Raw genomic sequence first — 16696 nt, forward strand, 5'->3', positions numbered from 1 at the left:
GTTTCCTGTTTTGAACGCGTCTGAAGGCCAAGCTTTTAGTAGACTGTTAAAGTCAGCGGGTTCCTGTCCTTGAACCAGAACACCGCCTCTGGGCAGACGCTTAATATTAGTAATCTTTGTGTTAGGTTTACACCTGTATATTTCTTTGGCTAATTGTGGTTGGTTGAAACTACCAGGAACTCCTTGGATTATAATTGCGTACTTAGGTGATTTTGGTGCGAGTTGTGTATGTGTGTCTGTGGTGGTTGTTCTTTGTTTAATTTGTTTTTTCTGACTTCGAGTCTGCACAAGCGTGAAGCCTTCGTCGTCAGAAAGAACTTCGTCTTTGTCTGAACTTGTTTGTTGTGGAATATCCAGGGTGGGTTTGGTTTGCTAGAACTGCTAGTTGTTGGCATATTATAGTCTATAACCGTAGTCTTAGCTACATTATCTTCAGATGCAGGAATCATAATATCTTTTACTAGTTTTCTTTTTTTTCTAGTCCTAACAGTATTTTCTTTAATGGGCGTTAGCTTTGCTTTTAATTCTTTTTCTGCTATGAACATTAAAGATTTTAATTTTACATTATCATTTTCTATATGGCCACAGACACTAGACTTACTTTTTGTCCCTGAAACAGACGGGCTTGCTTCCTCAGTCTCAGACGCTACATCGCTTTCCCTGGTCTCCGACTCCCCGGCCGGCATGTCGCCTCGTTGTTTAGCGAAGGGGTACTTCCTGTCTTGGGCTAATTCAAATGGTAATAAGGTCTTCTGTCTACTGGCGTAAAACTCGAAGCGAATAGTAAAAACACTACCAAAATATGAAGCGAAATATGGGTTGTATACGTAGAAATCAAGAGCCTTTCAGAGGTATGTCCTTCCTTTACCCTCTCCAAGCCATTATAGCTAGCATAGGAAACAATATACAAATCAAAAGTCAAATTACATCAATACATTTTTAAAAGCTGAGATATTAAATAAGTGAAAAATACTAATTATGAGATACTAAAGATACAAAACATCAGAAATTGTCGTCTAAAATTTAATGTTTAATTCGATATTCAACATTTTAGAATTGATATAGTTTTGTTTTGTCTTTGTTTTGAATCCAGCACGTGCTGCTGCGATATAGTTCTCAAAAGTCACATTGTATATAAATAATTAATATTAACTACAGCATGAATAACAAAAATAAAAAAGTCCACAAAACAAAAACAACACTTCCATGCAGTGTTCAAAATGCAAGCTCAGTTCATTTTAAAAATAGCAGAATGTAAGTAAAGTGTTCTACACCATTAGCTACTACAACGAAGACATACTGATAATGAATAGCGAGTACAAATGGCGTCTTAAGATTGAGATTAATGGCGTCAGTATTGAAACTGAGAAAATACAGTTACAATATTACAGTACTTATTATAATTAACTTTACCTCCACATATGGATTTGTTGGTCTCCATACTTCACGTTTATTTATTATGGTTAGCATATAATTAAGTGCTAGTCAGTATTTCAAACGTTTTTTTTTTTAAACGGAGCAGCTGTTCTCCGCTTCCCTATTTTGAAAAATAAAGCAAAAACATATTCCATAAAACTCGAAACCTAAAAGTCTTGTTTTGTTAATAACACTATTCAAAAACTTTAACGTATGAATTCACGCAAAATTAATTTTTCGAAGCATCCTATTATAGTTGTTTATAGACGTTTCTAATAACGGTCTGGATGACTCGTTGAATTATTACAGTAACCTCGCCCATCCCAGTGTCTTAAACAGTTTACTACGATATGTAATAATATTTATTTTCCTTTACAATTAAGGTAAATGGTCATGTTTGCCAGTGATATAAAGAAAGAACATCGTAAATTACCCTTTCATAACTTAAGTATTCTGACGACAATCATTTAAAAATAAAAAATAATGTTTTTTATAATGTTTCAACCAATACATTTACTTAACGTAAGACCACTTTGTGTCGTAACTAGATATACTAGCGTTTGTAAAAAGTTAACTTACCTTTTCATCCAGTTAAGTTTCTCAAATGTAGTATATTCAAGTGACGCTATTATTGTTCTTTGAATAGAATTGAGTGTAGCTATTACACTTTACCAAGTCATGTTATTGTTTTGAATTATAGCTACTTTTGTAATTCCTTTATTTTAATATGCAGATTTGTGAATAGTTATTATCAGAATACAAAAATAACCGATTTACAATATCCAAAAACATTTTTTGTGAATTTTATTTTTGAAAGTTATTTTCAGAAGTTACCACTTCAATTTTTACTTTTAAAATATAATCTACAATTTAATTTATTTACGTTTTTATATGCTAAATTCTTTCTTTATTTCTTTCTACCTCAGGAGCACCCCAATTCCACTGTTAAGTTTAAGCCTGTTAACCCTAAAACCGTGAAGGTGTTTCACCGAAAATTGAATTAATACGGGATAACATATAACTTAATTAGAAAATGAAACTATGTAAAACATAAAGTGGTCTTCTAATTGTGCCATTAAATTATATAATTAAAATAAAATTTAAAATTAAAAAATTCAAACAGTGTTGAAACATTACACAAATAAATAAGTTTTGCAAGAAATTAACAAAGCCATAGCATGATCTCGCGATTAGGGCGAGAGATGAAAACATGGTGTACGATATTCATATCCTTTCAGTCAAAGTAGTGAATGCTTTCTGATATTATGATAAGTATAATACGTGTGTGTAAACAACAGCCCAGAAGTTGGTGATGATTGTTATCGCAAAGTTCCCTTCCCAAGTATCTCTATTTCAAAATCTGTCAGAGATGGTCATCTACAGCTCTACTCTCATCAAGAGATAGGAATGAAGACAGAATGTTGTCTCTCCTAAAGACAACGAAACATATTGCTGATAAAAACTACGTTTCTTTTATACTGTGATTCGATACTCTGCAGGACCAAGTTTATCTGTGACATAACCCCTTTCAATCTTAAACTTAAGTGTGTTGTATCTGTATAAGTCACACATGCTGCTGACGTCACAATTCGTAAGACCAAAGATACATATTGAGCTATATGTGCTCTGCTCAAAGGGTATCAAGGATAGCAATACATGACCTGTTCATATATATATCTTTTCCAAATTTAAGGTAACTGGTCAGTGAGTATCAATGAATTTGTAATGGCTTTTGTCACATATTTAGAAAGCCAAAAAACTGGTAAAAAGCTCTGTGAACTTTTTACCTATTATTGATCTATGTTCTTTGATCCGTTATTTAACTAAATAAGAACAATTTAGTGCACCATCACCAAGGGCAATAAAATATAAGTATAAATAAATTTATATTATTACAAATTTAAAGTTACTTAAGATAAATAAATGTAATTTCACATTTTCATTTGCAATTCGTTTAAAGAAGAAAGAGGTAATTTAAATCTATTTATATTTTATTCGTGGTTACAAGGTCGGTCAAATAAACCAACGTTTTATAGAGTTATGATAGACAAAGTAACAGATAAAACATAAAGTTTTACTGAAAAAGTAAAACGTTTGAAATGGATTTAGGTAGTTTTCGAAATTAGACAAATGAAATTTGAAATTTTTGAGATGAAGAAAAGTACTTTTAATCTTAACATGAAATTTGTTTGCTCTCAGACTAGTAAAAAAAAAGATTCGATATATTCGCACACATATCTTTTTCAATTTAATAAAATACTCATCACAAACTCGATTTTATGTATGCAAAAGACTTGTAATGTTTATTAAAAGTTTGCCGAAATTTTATGAAGATATGCATGCAATATTAAATGTTTGTTGTATCAAAAATATAACGGGTAAAAAGTGGTCACATGGTCAGTCACTTCGACTGAACCCGTGTAGAGAGAGTGTATTGAATAATTATTAGACCAGCCAAGGTAGATGTTTGTTTTGAAATAATGCTTTATAAGTTAAACTTTAATTAGTAGAAAGGGATATATATATATATATATATATTACCCTTCCTTTTGCACGGGTATTACTTGAACAAAGGACCGACATAAGACCGTTAGAGGATTATGGCCTTTCATGTCCCAAGTGAAGGAAATGAAAAAAAAAAGAGTAAAATGTTTCTTTCATACATTGAAAAACTTCCATTTTACCTCATACAATTAAAAATGCTCTGCCGCGCTATCTAGTGTATTGTATTTTAACTACATTCAATAATGAAAATGATCAGTTTTTGATATACGAAACTGTTCAAATTAACTTACTGATTAAATGTTTGTTAATCATATTTACAATAAAAATATTTTTGGTAAAAACACAAAATAACAATGTTCTTATAAATTACCTAACCATGTATATCTCTTTGTATTTTAAGACGGCTGGTATGAGTATTAAAACTTTTATTTAAATAAAGTAGAGAACAACGTTTTCACCTTCGTAGGTCATCATCAAGTTAACAAAGTTAAGTTCTAATACTCATACCAACTGTCTTGAGATACATTTTTACTTTAAGTGGGTTTTTCGTGATCACTCATGTATATCTCTTTCTCTGTCAGAAAATGTATCATTTCAGAATCATAACTTTGTTTAGTGTAATGGATAAAAAATGTTATTACGCATAAACTACATTATTTAAAAAAAATTAGGTTTAACTTCTAAAATCTCTACGCATAATCCTGTACTTTAGCAATAGCTTAAGGATGCAATGTTGAAGAAACATTATTTTGCTTTCACTACATCCAATGTTTACTTTTAAAACAATATTACAATTCTTGTCATAATTTTTATTTACTTGGCATTTAACTACGTGCTGAAACAAAATAACATTTTTTATAATGTAAGGCCCGGCATGGCCAAGTGTGTTAAGGCGTGCGACTAGTAATCTGAGGGTCGTGGGTTCGCATCCCCGTCGCGCCAAACATGCTCACCCTTTCAGCTGTGGGGTCGTTATAATAGGACGTTCAATCCCACTATTCGTTGGTAAAAGAGTAGCCCAAGAGTTGGCGGTGGATGGTGATGACTAGCTGCCTTCTCTCTAGTCTTACACTGCTAAATTAGGGACGACTAGCACAGATAGCCCTCGAGTAGCTTTGTGCGAAATTCAAACAAACAAACTTTATAATGTAATGTTTCAAATCTTTAGTGTCGTTTAATAGTTTTAAAACTATTGTTGACAAAATTTACACAAAAGTAATAATATTTATGTCACAAAGAATCCTTTTATTTGAACTGTTCTAGAATTACACAATAAAAATTCTCAATCAAAATCAAAATTTAGATACAGCTTAAATTAGTAACATTGTGGGAAGCCAATAAAGTTTTGCAAAATCTCTTTACAAATCAGTCTGAGAAAATTACGATTGGATGTATTAACACTACCTACAATCATAACGTCTTTTATGCACTATTTAGCAGACATTTTAATGTATCTCTTTTACAATGTAGTTTAACTAAAAGTTTAAGTATGGTAATAAATCTGCTATAACGAGGTTATGAATTATTATTGTTAATAATATAATTGCTGAATTAGAAATATTTTAAGAATAAAAAGTGCAACAAATGATATGAAATAAAACAATATATTAATGAAGAAACAAACAAAATACTGCAAAGTCCTTTGTCAAGATTAATATTTCTAGCTTCAGACCATTTTCCTCGCCTTAGACATATTAGGTTGATAATTTTATAAATCAATATCTGTTAATTTCGTAGTCACAATTTTTAACACCAGCTAGCAAATGTTACATAAAAAATAACAATAGCACTGTAATTAGAAAAACAAAACACGTTAAGACTTTTGAAATCTTAACTGAATAACAGATATGGATATTATAGTTTTAAGTTTTGATGGTAATGTTTAGATATACATCGTATTTTGTAGATTTAAGTCCTAACAACTTACTGTTTAGTTACATATAACGTGAAAGTTTCTGTAAATTGTAATATTTAAAGACTGAAAACAGTTTTAGTGCTGCTGTTACTAACTTACTTTACACGTACAGGTATTGCTAAGGCTGTGACTCGTAGTTCACAGTTGTGTTTAAATCTTCAAGTCATACTGCAGATACAATGTCACATACTGCTACAAAGCACAGCATTAACCATCAAATAAGGCAAGAAAAGAACTAGTACTATTGTCGTTTAACCTTCACAATGAGCATAATACTTGTATATATATATTTATATATTTAACAGAAGGATAGTAATGTACAGTCATGTGAAAAAGTTAGGACACCCTATGAAAGTCTGTGTATTTTTGTAACATTTTTGGATATATAGATATTTAATCTCAATTTTACCAATACTGAGAGATTATAGGAATATAACTAAACAATTAAAACTGAAGAAAAGACTTTTCAAGATCTTCTGTAAATGTTATTCTACAAAAATGCATATTCTAACTGAGGAAAAAGTAAGGACACCCTACCCCCTAATAGCTAGTGTTACCCCCTTTGGATGAAATAACGGCAGTGAGACGCTTCTTGTAGCCATCTACCAGTCTCTGACATTGTTCTGAAGAAAGTTTGCAGAAGTCTTTTAGCTGTGAGATGTTTGAGAGGTTTCTTGCATGTACAGCCCATTTGAAGTCACCCCACAGCATCTCAATGGGATTAAGATCTGGGCTTTGACTCGGCCATTCCAGGACTCTCCATTTCTTAGTTTTCAACCAGTCCTTGGTGGATTTACTGGTATGTTTTGGGTCATTGTCGTGTTGCAGGGTCCAGTTCCGCTTCAGCTTTAATTTTCGTGCAGATGGTCTCACATGATACTCAAGCACCCTCTGATACACAGTAGAATTCATGGTGCATTCTATGATTGTGAGCTATCCAGGTCCTGCTGCAGCAAAGCAGCCTCAAACCATGACACTTCCACCTCCATGCTTCACAGTTGGTATGAGGTTCTTTTCCTGGAATGCTGTATTTGGCTTACGCCAAACATGTCCTCTGTGCTGGTGTCCAAATAATTCAATTTTGAACTCATCTGTCCAAATAACATTATTCCAGAAGTCCTGGTCTTTGTTTTAGCTTTGTGCAAAATTCAAATACAAAGAAACATAACTATGTCAGTTGTGCCACATTTTCTCGACTCATATTTATATTGTTTGGTTTGTTTGTTTGTTTTGAATTAAGCACAAAGCTTCACAATGGGCTATCTGTGCTCTGCCTACTACGAGTATCGAAAGCCGGATTTTAGCGTTGTAAGTCCGCAGACATACCGCTGAACCCCTTGGGGGCTATTGTTTAGTAATTATTTATATATACTTATGTTGTAATTACAAATATCTTATGTACCTCTGTATTACCTATGATGGAAGTGTGAGGATTCCGAAACGTTTAATAAATGTTTCCTATTATATGTTTAGTAGTTTAAATGTGTTTGTATCTGACAAGATGTTTTTCATTTTTTTAATGTACAATGAACACAAATGAATACTATCTCTTTCTCACATCTACAGGTGCCACTTCCATATTTCTTTACGTCCGTCACGTGAGTTGACGGATATTATATTTTTATCCCTGTGTGTATTTCACAACATGATTTCTCAAAATGGTTAAATAGAAAGTTGATTTACCTTTGGACTTTGATCAAACTTAGAAGTGAGTTGTCTTTGAAAGGTCAAGGTTAAAGACCAAGATCACAATAAAGTCACTAAAATTAAAAAAAAAAATCCCTATGTGTTAAAACAAAGAATAATTTTTTTACACTATTTGTGTAGGCCCGGCATGGCCAAGCGTATTAAGGCTGAATCTGAGTATCGCGGGTTCGCATCCTCGTCGCGCCAAACATGCTCACCCTTTCAGCCGTGGGGGCGTTATAATGTGACGGTCAATCCCACTACTCGTTGGTAAAAGAGTAGCCCCAAGAGTTGGCGGTGAGTGGTGATGACTAGCTGCTTTCCCCTAGTCTTACACTGTTAAATTAGGGACGGCTAGCGCAGATAGCCCTCGAGTAGCTTTGTGCGAAATTCAAAAACAATACACTATTTGTGTTCTATAATTCAGTCAAAAATAATCGAATTTTGACGAAACTTGGTAGACATATTTAGAATATTATTTTTCATTGTCAGACTTCATCAAGAATTACATTTAGATAGATTTGCGTATTTTTTCAGGGCCGAATATGAACAAGGCTGCATGTCGGAGGTATGCACTCTAATGAGAGTCCCTTTAGTTTTTTGTTCTCTGTTTACCCTAGTTATTTTCCAAGTTCTTGTTTGAATTTATTTTATGTCACGTCCTGTTACTTGTTGGGACAATATATTAGGACCTGAACAGTATTGGTAATTCTCCAGGTTTCTACAAGAATCTACATCAATAATTTGACTGACCGAAACATCATTACTAGTGTATGCAGTTTCCAAACGAACAAGATGACAAAATATTAGAAACTCTGGCGATAGGTCTACCTAGCGTGTACACCTACAACCGCCTTTATTGTCACTGCCCACATCGATTACTTGTTCGTTCGTTCTTGTGTGAGAAAAGTGCCCATAAAAGAAGTGTAAACAGTGGTGTTACCATAAACACTAATAAACAAAGACGGAAAAGAACTTCCATCTACAGGTAAGAAAATGTTTTTCAGTTTTTTAATTAGATAAAAAAGCTGAGCTCAAATACAAGATAGTATGTTACAGAACATTATAAAGTTTTGTCTGTTTTTACAAATAAAACAACAGAAAATTTCGCTTATTTAAACTATTTTGATCAAAATGTTGTTGTTTTCTAGTTTTTTATTAATATTTTTCATAACAGAGAAGTATCAAGTAAAAACATGAAATAACACGGTTATAGTGACAATGTAGATATGAAAAAGTTACATGAAATATCTATGGTTTTATAAGAAAGTAGAGACGATGTGTATTTAAAAGGTTTTAAAAGGACAGTCTTATAGTATGATAACAGTGAAACGATAAGTCATTCTTATTGTATAATATCGTTTCATTAAACGATAAGACATTGTTATTAACGATAAGACATTCTTATTGTATAATAACGATGAAACGATAAGACATTGTTATTGTATCATAACGATGAAACGATAAAACATTCTCTTTGTATCATAACAATAAAACGATAAGACATTCTCATTGTATCATAACAATGAAACGATAAGACATTCTTATGTAATTAAAATAGTCAACAATAAAGAACTGTTATGGTTACAAACGGTAATATATTACCGATATTAAAAGGGTAGGAGTTTACTGACAAAATATTACTTTTCAAATATCGAATACACTCTTTTGTTTAGTTTGAGTGTGTGTTAACAGAAACTATGGGGATTGTGAGTTGCCTCTCGGGTAAAATTTAACCTGATTTAAAACTGATTTTAAGATGAAATATCCTATTTTATTTTTATTACAATAACTCGAGCTGAGAAAGCCATGGTGTATATTTTCATGGTTGTTGACGTATTTTTATGAAAGAGAAAAAATGGACACTTTGGAGCACAAGGAACTCAGGGGCTTGAATTTACCCACGCACTCTCATATGGTTTCAAAGCAAGGCAATAAATAACAAAGCACGGTTATCGTGTGAAAAATAATGGATATAAAAACTTTTCTGACAACCATTTTTAACGAGGTAATAAATGTTACTGTTTGATTTATACATATCGAAATACGAACCTTAGTGTTTACCATAATTAAACTAAACTAAACTCCACGATACCTGTACTGGTAAAATCATGGTCGTAATAAATTATGTAAACCGAACTTTAAACGAACGTACGCCTAATCTTGCACCATACTTTAGCTATAAAGAATTATAAAAATTAAAATAGTTACAAAGGGGTTCACGCAATTTACTTGAATTATAATACACGTGAAGGAACGTGTCTAGAGTTCTTAATCTGTTGTCCATGTAATTTAAACTATGGGTTATGTCACAAGACGAAGTAACTACCTTTATATATTTTTTTTAGTGTTTTGACAAATGAACTAGTCTTTCATTTGTTATTTTTATTCAGTTTAGAACATAAAATTATACTGCTAAATTACAAAGTTTGTGAGTTTAAAAATGTTCTAGTTATTCGTATCTTACTGTATTGGTGTATCAACAATCTAGCAAAGGTTTTAGTACTTTTATTTCAAAATAAAACGTTTTACATAAAGAGTTACAGTTTTCGAAACGTAAAGAGGCACAAGTTACGTACTTATTTATTACAGTTAACAAGTGAAAGATTTGTTTTGGTGCATTACTTTTGTGATTTGAGTTATTTTACAAAAAATATATAGTATTTAATATGTTTAGAATATACGATACTTGAATACAAATTGTCATTTAGCAAAGTATAAATTGCTGCTGTATATTTTCCTTAATTATGATTATGCGTAACAGAAAATCTCGTTACGAAAAACATTACTTTCACAATTGGACACAGTTTTGTGTACAGAAGATTTCCGATCATTATGTTGATCTTTCAAATGTTAATTCTATTGAAAACTCTTGATTTTGTATACTTTTTAACATTTCATTTTAAGAATTACGTGGATTTAAAAATTATTGAATATAATAACCGTGAAATACCTTGTACATTTGTTGTTTTTTTTAAAAGGTGCACAGTAGTTTATGTCCTCACCCTGGTCATTGAAACCCACTAAAAAGACTAAAAAGTTATAGTTGAATAAACTCGACTAATCCTAAAAATGTTTACTTCATTTACTCTTGTACTATATGGACATTTATCCAAAATACAAGAAAGTTGACCATGGCGATTGTACAGAAATAAAATTTGTTTTCTAGATTTCGCAACGAATATATATAAACAAAATTCGTTATAACACAACTTTTGTAATTAGAGGCTGAGTTTTTAGAAATCCGTTGGGTAAATAATTTAAGTACATTATTTTATGAATAATTTTAACGTATAATTAAAAAAAATATTTTTTATAATATGGTACAGAAAAATGTCAATTAACATATTAATATTATAATCAAAATACATGACTATCCAATAAAGTCAGTGTTTGTTTGTTTGTTTTTGAATTCGCACAAAGCTACTCGAGGGCTATCTGTGCTAGCCGTCCCTAATTTAGCAGTGTAAGACTAGAGGGAAGGCAGCTAGTCATCACCACCCACCGCCAACTCTTGGGCTACTCTTTTACCAACGAATAGTGGGATTGACCGTCACATTATAACGCCCCCACGGCTGGAAGGGATAAAGTCAGTGTTACATAATTAATATATTATCACACCCTCTGATTGATATAGTATGAACTATTCACTTTTCTGTGGCGTTCTACAAAACTATTACCATCTAGTGACATTCTTTGGAACTTACCCCAATAATATTACAATTTATGTAATTTCTCAGGTTTTAATAACAGCCACACATTATTTGATTTACCTTTACCGAGGATATACCACATTCTAATATACTTTATTAGAGAATTATATAATTCACATTCGTGTTAATAAGTGATGGACTATCAAGTATTCACTCATTACTTTAATTCAAAGCTTCTTATTTTTCATATTCATCAATGTATTTGGGCATATATAAAAATATGCACAATAGTTCAGCTTTCCTATTATCGTGTCACTTGGTCACTGTAAGAATGTATTTATCAGACATGTAATTTTCCGTTCTACAAATAACCAAAGTTTTCTAAGTAGCTAATTCTAATAACAGTAATGTTTTTATTCCTTTGTGTTATGATTCGATTTATAGTTTTTCTTACATTATAATATTCCTTGCTTAATGTAAATCCTCACATTATACTGTAAAGTGGTCAGTTTCTCTCATGCTCCCACTTATCATTCAGAAACTTAAAACCGCTCTTATTTGTTTTTAAGCCTAAAGTTACAAAATGGGCTATCTGTGTTGAGTCCAAGACAAATATTGAAACCCGGTTGTTACTTTCATAGGATTTCAGACCAAATCGTGAGGTACTAGAGGACGACTCAAATGATTACAAACACCTGCTAATGGTAACAGACATTGCTGAGTAATATTTAACCACATTTCTTGCTAATGTTAACAGACACTGCTGACAAGGATTTAATCACATTTCTTGCTAATATTAACAGACACTGTTGAGTAATATTTAACCACATTTCTTGCTAATGTTAACAGACACTGTTGAGTAATATTTAACTATATTTCTTGCTAATGTTAACAGACACTGCTGAGTAATATTGAACCATATTTTCTGCTGATGTTAACAGACACTGCTGGGCAATATTTATGCTACATTTCTCGTGTTTGTGTTATTGCAGTTGTCATGGTTGGTTCTTCCAGAAGCGTAGAAATATGATTTGCTTACTTTCATCTTTCATATAAGAAAGTATCAATTATTCAGAAGTAATCCTCTGAATATTGTGTGTTAAATAGAGGTTTAGTAAACAATCTCTTTGTATTTATCTGTTTAGTATTTCTAAATAGATGGATCTGAAACATTCTGTGAATGATGTGAATAGTGTTGGACCTAAATCTATTCTTATTACTGGTTTATCTGTTGGTTATAACATAATATTTTGGGACAACACGAGATCTGTTGGTCCATCTCGACTGTTCTTCATTCTTAACTAAATTAAACAAACAAGAAACCTTAAAGCCAATCCTTATCATTTATATATGTATCAAGTGTTGATACGTGTTTATTCATTGAGAGCACATGTACAAAAAAAAAAATTCCTAACTACAGGTGGCAGCACTTATCTCAATATTCTTAACATCAAGCTCTAAAACAAATTTAAATTTACTCCCTCTATAACATTTGAAGGCAACTCATTCCGATGTTTAATCATCCTGTTGGAATATAAAACTATTTTACCTAAAGATGACTCCTACCCTGTCAAAATTCACATTTGTGTCCCCTAGTCCTATTATTCTCACTGCTAAATATAAAACAGATTATGTAACAACACTATCAATTTTCTGTACGGTCTTAAATACCTTAATCAGATCCCCATAGCTCTTCTCTTTCAAGAGAAAACAATTTGAGAGATTTCAGTCCCTAATATGACAACACCTCCATCACAGGCACCATTCTAGTCACACTTCTCTAAACCTTTTCCAACAATTCAATGTATTTCCTAAGGTAAGGAGTCCAAGACTGAACACAGTATTCCAAACGTGGCCTAACCAATGACCTATACAATGAAATTATAACCTCGTTAGACTTTTATTCAATATTTCTGCAGATAGAACCTAACATCCTATTTACCCTACCGCTAGCTTCCCAGCACACTCTGAACTAAGTTCTATTGAAGCTTCTTTGAAATTCGTGATGACCAGCCTCCTAAGATACATTTTTCAGTTTCCATTATATGTGCTACTGATGCAAGTTTTCTAATACAAACTTACGCAGTGTGCAAAATCACTAGACTGTTTTCTTGATACTTAATTATTAAATGTAAGTCACAGAGCTGTAAGAAATTGTTCAACTAAAATTTAATCTTTTTTATAAAAACTGTATTGTATTACATCATCACCTGTAAATAATAAAATTCCTAAAGTGCTAAACTCTGGTTCTCTTAATGCATCAAAAGAGTTTAATAGATTTATATAAATTGTTTGAGCAAGGAACAAAGCTGTTATCGGGATTTCTGTCCAACATATTTTTTTCCTTCAAACTTCACACATTAACATAAAAATAAAATTTATGTTAAATAAGATTTGGAAGCATCTTGTATTCATTTGCTTTTCATAATATTGCACGTACTTCTAAAATATTTGAATTTATTTGCTAGAGATGGCCAAAATTCAGAAGTGGTTGAAGATACGGTTTGTTGGAATAGCATTCTTACTCTTAAAGGTGCCCATTTATGCTAAGCCTATTCACGTTGGTAAGTACGTATTTAAAGCTTACTTAAATGACAAATTAAGACAAGTTTATAAAATTTAGAACACGCTCTTGATTTTTTGTCTTTAATATTACTTTTTGTTTTTAAAACGTTTTTCTTGAAGTTCTAGCTTACGTTTTAACATTTATCTTACTAAGGTTTGACTTGCAACCAAGACAATCAACTGTGCTATGAATACGATATTTCACTGATATAAGAACCATAATTCGTTATTTCACTGTTTTACCTTTCTTTGCATTTTAACATTGCTATTATAATCAAAATATTAAAATAATATGTGTATTAATATAAAACGTTATGTTACACAATGTGCTACTTCTTGTGTTTAATTCAACAGCTTCATATACTTGTGTCAGTGTGTGATAATTATACGTCATTCATTTTAACTTTGTGATATTCTACAAAGCAAGAAATGTTTGTAAATATCTATTTTAGAAGATCCGCAGTTAGGTATAAATAAGCTCATTACAGTGAAGCCCCCACTAGTACAGCGGTAAGTCTACGGATTTACAACAGTAAAATCAGTGGTTCGAGTCTCCTCGGTGGACGCAGCAGAGAATCCGATGTGGCTTACATTACAATGAAGATTGGTTGAAATGACGGCCAACTACAAATTGTAAAAACACAATAATTCATGAAATTATGTTCAACTACAAGTTGTAAAACATAATAATTCATGAAATGATGGTCAACTACCAATTGTAAAACACAAGCATTCGTGGAAATATGTTCAACTACCAATTGTAAAACACAAGAATTCATGAAATAATGGTTCAAGAATTGGAATTATGTTCAACTACCAATTGTAAAAAAACACAAGAATTCATGGAGAAATTATGTTCAACTACAAGTTGTAAAAACATAAAACACAAGCATTCGTGGAATTATGTTCAACTACAAGTTGTAAAAACACAAGCATTCGTGGAATTATGTTCAACTACCAATTGTAAAAACACAAGAATTCGTGAAATAATAGTCAACTACAAGTTGTAAAAACACAAGAATTCGTGGAATTATGTTCAACTACCAATTGTAAAAACACAAGAATTCATGAAATAATTGTCAACTTCAAGTTGTAAAAACACAAGAATTCGTGAAATAATGGTCATCTACCAATTATAAGAACGAGAATTCAAACGACTTTCAACTCTATACTGGTGTTTTTACAATAGAGAGTCAATTTAACCAAATATCATTATGCGTACTAGCCCTAAACAATCTATGAACTAAGCTCATTATAGTGACATATATATAATAAAACGAATTTAGTTTAATGTTAGAATTGTAATCTTTTTGTTACTGACATGATGTAACGTTATATAATAAAAATCTAGTAACAAAATAGATAGATTTCACATTATACCATAAAAAGGTAGAAGTAAAATAGATATGTAGATGTCACATTATATAATGAAAATGTAGTAACAAGATATATAGATAGATGTCACAATATATCATCGTAATGTAGCAGCAAAATACATAGATAGATGTCACATTATGTAATGAAGAAGTAGTGACAAGATAGACACAATATACCATAGAAAGGTAGAAGTAAAATGGATATATAGTTGTCACAATATGTAATAAATATATAGTCAGAAGATAGATAGATAGTTAGATGTCACGTTTTACCATCAAAAAGGTAGTAGCATAATAGAGAGATAATGTCACATTATATAATGAAAAGATAGATAGATAGATGTCACATTATACCATAAAAATGTCGTAATAAAATAGATGTTGCAATATACCATAAAAATGTAGTTGTAAAATAGACAGATGTCATAATATACCTTAAGAAGGTAGTTGTAAAATAGATAGATAGTTTTCACAATAGACCTACAAGAGGTACTTGTAGAATAGATATATAGTTTTCACAATAGACCTTCAAGAGGTACTTGTACAATAGATAGATAGTTTTCACAATAGACCTTCAAGAGGTACTTGTACAATAGATAGATAGTTTTCACAATAGACCTTCAAGAGGTACTTGTACAATAGATAGATAGTTTTCACAATAGACCTTCAAGAGGTACTTGTACAATAGATAGATGTCACAATAGACCTTCAAGAGGTACTTGTACAATAGATAGATAGTTTTCACAATAGACCTTCAAGAGGTACTTGTACAATAGATAGATGTCACAATAGACCTTCAAGAGGTACTTGTACAATAGATAGATAGTTTTCACAATAGACCTTCAAGAGGTACTTGTAGAATAGATAGATAGTTTTCACAATAGACCTTCAAGAGGTACTTGTAGAATAGATAGATAGTTTTCACAATAGACCTTCAAGAGGTACTTGTACAATAGATAGATAGTTTTCACAATAGACCTTCAAGAGGTACTTGTACAATAGATAGATGTCACAATAGACCTTCAAGAGGTACTTGTACAATAGATAGATGTCACAATAGACCTTCAAGAGGTACTTGTACAATAGATAGATGTTACAATAGACCTTCAAGAGGTACTTGTACAATAGATATATGTCACATTATAACATAAAAAAAAAGATATTGGCATAATTTTTCATTGTGTTTCGTGATGTAAAGTTGGGCCTAGTGAGATAAACATTATTATGTTGTTGATATTCTATTCTCTTTATGAAAGTATTTGTACAATAGGAATACATGTTATCTTCTTTTAGTGGTATCATTTGTTTAAAAATAAAGGTCTAATAACCATAATGTTTTTAACTTCTGTTGTTTACCTTGTTTGTTTATTCTGACTCGTCAAATATAACTCTGTAACAGAACAGAGTGAAAACACCAATTATACAGTTGCATTTAATACTTTTCTCCTAAATTACGCTTTTATGTCTTCACTGTAATGAATCTCATCTAATATTTACAAATAACGGCTTATATTCGATGTTCAGTTATTTAAGTACTCGACGCGTAACTTTCGAAATGCTCTATTTGTTTAGTGAACATC

General features: G+C 31.5%; 2 protein-coding genes across 4 annotated transcripts in view; one reads left to right on the forward strand and one right to left on the reverse strand.

The window, feature by feature from the left end:
• LOC143246752 (synaptonemal complex protein 2-like) overlaps positions 1-16696 on the reverse strand; it is a 253052-nt gene that overhangs the window by 170202 nt on the left and 66154 nt on the right. The gene's annotated exons all lie outside the window — the stretch shown is intronic.
• LOC143246756 (uncharacterized) overlaps positions 1-16696 on the forward strand; it is a 24591-nt gene continuing 7895 nt past the window's right edge. Inside the window, exons 1-4 of one of the 3 annotated variants that reach the window (XM_076493887.1) lie at positions 1-358; positions 589-851; positions 8240-8510; positions 13644-13739. In XM_076493887.1, coding sequence (XP_076350002.1) covers positions 13646-13739 — 94 coding nt within the window. In that variant the 5' untranslated portion in view covers positions 1-358; positions 589-851; positions 8240-8510; positions 13644-13645. The remainder of the gene's footprint in view (positions 359-588; positions 852-8239; positions 8511-13643; positions 13740-16696) is intronic. The other 2 variants (XM_076493888.1, XM_076493889.1) reach the window with 2 other exon arrangements.

Source organism: Tachypleus tridentatus, chromosome 3 (assembly GCF_004210375.1).
Source record: "Tachypleus tridentatus isolate NWPU-2018 chromosome 3, ASM421037v1, whole genome shotgun sequence".
Classification (NCBI taxonomy): domain Eukaryota; kingdom Metazoa; phylum Arthropoda; class Merostomata; order Xiphosura; family Limulidae; genus Tachypleus; species Tachypleus tridentatus.